Source organism: Macaca mulatta, chromosome 20 (genome assembly GCF_049350105.2).
Source record: "Macaca mulatta isolate MMU2019108-1 chromosome 20, T2T-MMU8v2.0, whole genome shotgun sequence".
Classification (NCBI taxonomy): domain Eukaryota; kingdom Metazoa; phylum Chordata; class Mammalia; order Primates; family Cercopithecidae; genus Macaca; species Macaca mulatta.
Genome location: NC_133425.1, coordinates 81,192,044 through 81,199,736, shown reverse-complemented (window position 1 = coordinate 81,199,736; position 7,693 = coordinate 81,192,044). Strand labels below are relative to the sequence as shown.

Below are 7,693 nucleotides of genomic sequence, written 5' to 3'. Positions count from 1 at the left end.
CAGCCAGCCAAGGTCCTTGTCCCATGCACTTCCTCTGGGCAAGCTCTAAGGGGCCCCTTTCCCTTCCTGGCTACAGCTGTGCTTCTCTGGGGCCATTCTCTCCCCTTGCCTCATTCCTACCCACCAGTGCTGGCAGGAGACCCCTCTCTGCCAGCCATCTCTGCTCCTCTCAGCACACAGGCTCCATTTAAAGATGTGTTCTCTTCTCCAGACAGGGAACTTCTGCAGTTTGGGAACTGGTCTTGGGTGGGACAGGTAACAGGATAAGTCCTGGAGACAGCTTGCCAGGGGCCAGGATGATGCTCGTAAGACCACCGCTTTGACATTGGCCTTGTGACTACTTTTTAGATAAAAGAGCTGTGAGTAGCCAGGGAGCTCAGCAGGCCACAAGCAGTCCAAGGGAGACGGGGCCAGCACCCACACCTCAGTCAGAGCTCAGAGTGGGGCTGTCCTCCCTGAGCTGGTGGCCCTCACCCTAGCCAATGTGACAACTGCAGGGAGGGAGGTACAGCCCCAGAAGAAAAGTGGTTCATAGACCGGGCGCAGTGGCTCACACCTGTAATCCCAGCACTTTGGGAGACCAAGGCGGGCAGATCATCTGAGGTCAGGCATTCAAGACCAGCCTGGCCAACATGGTGATACCCCGTCTCTACTAAAAAATACTAAAATTAGCCGGTCATGGTGGTGGGCACCTGTAATCCCAGCTACTCGGGAGGCTGAGGCAGGAGAATCGCTTAAACCGGGGAAGTGGAGGTTGCAGTGAGCCAAGATCGCGCTGTTGCACTCCAACCTGGGCGACAAGAGCAAGACTCTGTCTCCCAAAAAAAAAAAAAGGGTTGTGGTAACTCCTGCCGGTGTGCCTACAGGAGTATGAGATTTTACTTACATAACGATCTCTTGCCAAAAACCTCAAATTTCCTACATCAAGGGATTCTATATTTCCAGTCTTTATATAATGTCCCCTTACACAATTTAAGATACTAGATTTTTGCCATTTCATTTGCACCCAAAATATATTAACCCCAGACCCTTGGGAGAAACCTATTGTTTTAATTAGCTTTCATTTAGGTATCATTAAAGAACTGATCACAAAGGGTTTCAGGTAAACTGGTCATTTTATTAGCAGTAGTACTGTTTGGCATAACAGGTTTCCAGTAAATAGGCATGGAGTTGCATGGAGGTGACAGAGGCAGGCGCAGGCCAGCTTCACTCACTTCTTCCACTCGTTCTTTTCGTAGTCCCACTTGGAGGCTAAGCCCTGGATGGGGTTCACCTTCATGTCCAGCATCCTCTTGGTCTGCATGGCCACCCACTCTTTGTCAAAGGTTTGTGGGAGGGGGCCGTACACTACGGTGGGAGACAGGTTATGGGCAAGGTGTCAACAGGTTGTTTCTACGCCAAACCCTTACACACATTAAATCCTCCCAACATACCAGCCACTAGATCAGCAGAGCCACCTACCACTCAACACCCGCTCAAACACACGGTTTCTGACAACTGGCAACCACTGACATTTTAAAATTATCCCTTTGTTTGTAAAAAGGTAGCAACAAAAAAAGCTAAAAGCAGAAGGTCCTCTCTAAAGGCGATGGATAACAAGATCTAACAAACAGAGCCCGAGGTGACCTGGAAGATCAAATCGATTCGGGTCTGTTATTAACCCACATCCACATTCAAACCAAAAGTACGAGAATATACCTATTCAGAATGCAAAAATGCCTGTTCTGCCTGGACAGAGAGAACCTCGGGGAAGAGTCGCTACCACGAGCAAGCAACTCAGCAATGCCCACACCCCAACGGTCAGGTCGGGACCCCCAGATGCCGGCTGCTGAGATGCGGTCCTCACAGCAGTCGAGACGGTCATTAAAGGAGTCCCCTTCTCCGTGCTCGAACCTTCACGAGGTCATCTTTTGCTAAGTGACTGGTGAGCACATAAACCGCTACTGAAAACATGGTGCGCTGTCCAAAGTAGTCAAGGTATTTCACCACCCAACACGCATAGTCAACTCTGAATAATCAGATGCTGGCTTATAAACTAACCTCCCACCACTTCAGTTCTCCAGGTCACCAAGGCCTGGAGAACAATCCTGAGATGCACTCTGGAATGGAGTCCCTATCTCATGGCCTCAAAGTGTGGAGGTCCCCCACAGCCCACCACTGGGCACTGCAGGCTGGAGCCCCAGTCCAGGCGCCCATGCCTTCCTCCCTCTCTACTCACCATAGAGCTTCTCCCACATGATAACGAGCGCGGTGATGCCGATGAAGAACATGGCAGTGCCCACAACCGTCTTCCACTCATTCGAGCGCCTGTTCATCTCAGCAAAGCTCTCCTTGAACTTAATGCGATACACTGGGGGCAGAGAGGACAGCCGTTTACTGGCACAAAGGTCAGCAGCTCCCTCCTCTGCAATGTTCAACCACTTCTCCCCAAAACCACACTTGTGAGGGAGGAAACACAGAGCTGAAGGATACACCAACCCGGGCCACATCATGGGCATGCACATACGTGCGCACACATGCCCAGGCAGGCATGTGACGGGGAAAGGAAGGAAGAAAATACATAGAGTTTGCTTTAGGTGGAAATTAAAACTGCAAAATTGTTTCTTACTTGAATTACAGTGTTAGGGTCTATTTAATCTAATTATTTTAATGCCCCTTTCATACCAAACAGTATGCATTTTGCTGAGTTTCTTTCAATAATTTACAGTAAACAATGTCTTACCCAGCAGATATGCTGAGAGGCTACCTCCACTCAGCACAGAGAAGGAGGCCTAGCAAAAGATCCCATCAGCTGGCAGAGCACAACAACTGGGGCCCTGGGACAGTGACCCCGAAACCGAGCAGAGCAGCCCTCCTGTGCAAGACTGTTCTCTAGACAGTAGGCCCAGAAGTGAGCAGAGGCTCTCACACACACACTTCCCAGAGCTGCTGGGCGCGCCTGTGAGTTCCCTCAATACCCACACTCGACTTTCTCATCCATGGAGAGGCTGCTCCAGGACGCTTTCTCCTTCTCCTTCAAGGCCTTCTGGCTGGCAGACAGGTGCTTGACATGGGCCACGTCTGGCAAGGGATAGTCACGCCGATCCACATAAGCTGGGAGCATAAAGTCTTCGCTCTTCACAACACTTTCTGAAAAACACATTGAATACATCTTTGAAAATCCATGTAGGTTGAGAGTCACGCACAAGGTGATACTTCTAAAAACCGAAACACACACACACGTGTGCACACCTTGAAACCCTGGGTCATCTCAGGGGGTCACAGCCACTGTTTAAACAGCTGCAGGAGTGTGGTGGAGGCAGAACAGAAGCACTTTTCATCACAGCCAACAAAAACCCACCGGGGCAACTGCTAATGAATCCTGGGGCCAAGGTGCCCAGGAAGGTGCACTTCCTACATTAACAGTTACCTACAGGGCCAGGCGCGGTGGCTCATGCCTGTAATCCTAGCACTTTGGGAGGCCGAGGCTGGCGGATCATGAGGTCAGGAGATCAAGACCATCCTGGCTAATATGGTGAAACCCTGTCTCTACTAAAAATACAAAAAATTAGCCGGGCATGGTGGCACACACCTATAGTCCCAGCTACTCGGAAGGCTGAGGCAGAAGAATTGCTTGAACCCGGGAGGCAGAGGTTGCAGTGAGCTGAGATCGCACCACTGCACTCCAGCCTGGCGACAGAGCGAGACTTCATTTCAAAATAAAAAATAAAAAATAATAATAAAAATAAAAAACAGCTACCTGCAGACGTGGGCCAAGGCCTTCAGGGCTCCCTGAACAGGAGACTGGACAAAATGAAAGCCTATCTGCAAGGGACTCAAACTGATGAGGAAGAACAAAAACAATAAAACATTGAAAGCGTTTCAAGTTCAAAAACAAAGACACGGCCGGGCGCGGTGGCTCAAGCCTGTAATCCCAGCACTTTGGGAGGCCGAGACGGGCAGATCACGAGGTCAGGAGATCAAGACCATCCTGGCTAACACGGTGAAACCCCGTCTCTACTAAAAAATACAAAAAACTAGCCGGGCGAGGTGGCAGGCGCCTGTAGTCCCAGCTACTCGGGAGGCTGAGGCAGGAGAATGGCGTAAACTTGGGCGGCGGAGCTTGCAGTGAGCTGAGATCCGGCCACTGCACTCCAGCTTGGGCGACAGAGCGAGACTCCGTCTCAAAAACAAAACAAAACAAAACAAAACAAAACAGACACGTGAAAAGATAACCATGACAGCACCGTTCCAGGGAACCTGTGTCCAACCAGGACTGAGTGAGAAATCGTGCTAGCTCTTAGGAATGAGAATCATGCAGCCATTCATTCAAAACATATTTACCAAGCACCCTCTACAGGCAAGGCAGGGTTCTAGAGATGTGGGATCATCAGTGAACAAATCAATCATTCCTGCCTAGTGGCACTTACAGTTCTAAAAGTGGAGAACAAACAATAAACATAACAAATGTGCAAATCACATGTTTGGAAAAAGTACTCTGGGGAAAGAGTAGAGCAGGAGGTCATCAGGAATGTGTGGATGGCAGGAAACAAGGGGCAACGTCCACAGGATGAGGCCGACCTAGGAGCCCGAATGCAGAGGGAGCGTGCACTCAGGAGTCACAGAGCACGGGCAATATCGTGCGCTTCTCCTTTCTGGAAATCATGTGCACATACTCACATACACGCAATGAAACACACAAAACTAACAAGGCAAGCCACAAACTATTACACGTAGGAGGCAGGAAGATCTGAGTGAGGATTTCTGCTCTATCTGCTTCTGATATTTTAGTGCCTTCAAAGCAACAGGTATCATGAGGGGAAAAAGTTCAGAAATCAGAAAGGTAAGGAATAGCTTGGTTGTACTGAGAGTCATCCCACTGTTAGAAGCTGTTTCTCCAATTCTGTCCTACATCTGCAAGAACTCTGTGTGTTACACACTAGTCTGGAGGTACAATGCCCACAACAATGCTTCAACTCCATTAGCTCAGTCCCAGGGACTAAAATCTCCCAAATCATGTGAACAGTAAATCAACATTCAGCTTTAAGCAAAGTCATATATAGAGTTCTCTACACGTTTATCTTAGCCATGCAAATGACTAGTGTACTTACAAACTTATACTTGACACCTCATCCCAAAACTGAGGTGGGATTTGAGGGACATGAGGTGGAAATGGCCTGAATTACTTTCTAATTTTAAAACCCTAATTCTATGAAAATGATGAGTGAACTATAAAGAACAGTTGTATACTGAATATTTTTATCAAGTTCAGCACCCCCCAGAGGTTTCTAAAGTTTAAAACAGGCCGGGCGCGGTGGCTCAAGCCTGTAATCCCAGCACTTTGGGAGGCCGAGACGGGCGGATCACGAGGTCGGGAGATCGAGACCATCCTGGTTAACACGGTGAAACCCCGTCTCTACTAAAAAATACAAAAAACTAGCCGGGCGAGGTGGCGGGCGCCTGTAGTCCCAGCCACTCGGGAGGCTGAGGCAGGAGAATGGCGTGAACCCGGGAGGCGGAGCTTGCAGTGAGCTGAGATCCGGCCACTGCACTCCAGCCTGGGTGAGAGAGCCAGACTCCGTCTCAAAAAAAAAAAAAAAAAAAAAAAAAAAAAAAAAAAATAAAGTTTAAAACAGCTTACACGAGAGTTATTAAAAATAAATGTAAATATGGGTGAGGAGAATGTTCTAGAATCGACTGTGGTGCTAATGACAAAACTCATTATATGAATATACTAAAAACCACTGGAGCATACACTTTAAATGGGTGACTGTTATATGAATTACATCTTGTAAAGCTGTTGTAAATACCATGACAAGGAGACTGGGGGGTAGGAAAGCTATTATAAGGATGTAAACCTTCAAAACCTTGGTGCATGCAAACCTTAAAATTGCATCTTCCAGAATAATGACCAATTCATGGTTTCAGGGATTCTTCAGAGCTTCAGGCCTGGTCCCCCAGCAATTAAGGGAAAAGCAATGGTTAATATACCAAACATTTCTTCTAAAGAGAGAGAAAAACAGACTCCAGATTCTAATGAATGTTTGTCACTGCTTCAACATGGACGGATTTCTGCTGAGCCTCTCCTGGGGAGATGTGGTATATCTGGGCGCCCCTCACTCAGGTGCATCACCACGCAAATATCCCAACTGACTTCAGTGACAGCTGATGGTATTCTAGACTGCTTTAATATCTTAGGTTGAGAACAGTTTCATGTATTATTCATGTGTGACTTACATAAGTTAAAAGTTAACAGACGCCAGGCGCGGTGGCTCAAGCCTGTAATCCCAGCACTTTGGGAGGCCGAGACGGGCGGATCACGAGGTCAGGAGATCGAGACCATCCTGGCTAACGACCCCGTCTCTACTAAAAAATACAAAAAACTAGATGGGCGAGTTGGCGGGCACCTGTAGTCCCAGCTACTCGGGAGGCTGAGGCAGGAGAATGGCGTGAACCCAGGAGGCGGAGCTTGCAGTGAGCTGAGATCGCGCCACTGCACTCCAGCCTGGGCGACAGAGCGAGACTCTGTCTCGAAAAAAAGAAAAAAAAAAGAAAAAAAAAAAGTTAACAGACAAGACTTGTCTAAGAGCCTGTAGTTCGTCTTCATCTGCCTCCTGTGTGCTGGAGATACGGCAATGAGTAAGATAGGCAGGGTCCCCGGCCTCAAAAGGCTTACACTCTAACAGGCTGAGACAGCGATACTCACATAGACATGCATTCATGAGGCATCCAGTGTTATAAGGAAAAGCACAGCAAGGTGAAGTGACAGGGAGCTTCCTGACAAAGGGTGGTCAGGAGAGGCCGTTCTAAAAGCACATTTGTATTGAGGGTGAATGATTAGACAGAAGTGGCCATCCTCAACTCAGCGCTCTACGGGAGGAATGGAGTAAGGCCAGGGGGCTGGGGCAGTGAGCAAGTGGGGAGGGGTGGTTCTGATGGTGGTTTTTGGTTTTCGAGCACAATAGTCAGTAATGAGATCAGAAAGGCAGGCAGGACCAGCTCTAACCAGGCAGGGTGCACACTCTACAGAGTCTACATGGAGAGTTTCTTCCAAAGCCTTCCCTGAACCCCACATTGGGCTAAATGTTTCTACCCAGGAGCCATCTCTTAATAAAACACTGTCTTCATCCATCTGTCCCTCTTCAGATTGCAAACAGCCTCCTGGAAAGAGTGTGTATTTCGTCTTCTTTTTCTTCTCGGTGTCTAACAGTGTCTGGTATAAAGTAGACAGATGCCAGATACATGTAAAACTAAATGTGCTGTATGCCAGACACAGAACTAAGCTCTGTCCATACACTTCAGGTGAGCAAAGAGATTCCTAAGCTTCAGTAGCTAGTCCTTGACAGAAATGAGATGAAAACCCAGCTCAGGCTATGAAGTCCAGGCTCCTTCGTTTCCATTGTCTCTATAATGTAAACAGACGTGATGCAAATGGTTGGGAGTTGTGGGGGCAAGGTGGGGAGGGAGGTCATTAAGGTTAGTTTTGGTGCAGAAGATCTTTTGAAAGGGGTAGATCTTGAAGCTTAAAAAAGGGGAAAGGAAGGGAAGGGTAAGGGGGGAAATATCGGTATCACCAAAGATCCAGAAAAGATTCAATTTGATTCCTAAACACTTCTTAATCTAAAACCGGGCCCTGTGAGAATATTTGTATCTCCCCTAAAGACCCTCAAGAGCCAAACTAAGGTCTTTAAAACTCCAGCACAAGGCCTTATAC

General features: G+C 48.1%; 1 protein-coding gene across 11 annotated transcripts in view; it reads right to left on the bottom strand.

Moving 5' to 3' along the window:
- Window positions 1–1,033: 1,033 nt before the first annotated feature.
- The window catches only part of COX4I1 (cytochrome c oxidase subunit 4I1), a 240,267-nt gene continuing 233,607 nt past the window's right edge, over window positions 1,034–7,693 (bottom strand). For 8 of the 11 annotated variants that reach the window (XM_077983355.1, XM_077983354.1, XM_015126713.3 and 5 more), the window contains 3 exon segments: window positions 2,962–3,129; window positions 2,219–2,350; window positions 1,097–1,347 (listed from right to left, as the gene is read on the bottom strand). In XM_077983355.1, coding sequence (XP_077839481.1) covers window positions 1,211–1,347; window positions 2,219–2,350; window positions 2,962–3,129 — 437 coding nt within the window. In that variant the 3' untranslated portion in view covers window positions 1,097–1,210. 11 annotated transcript variants of the gene reach the window in all.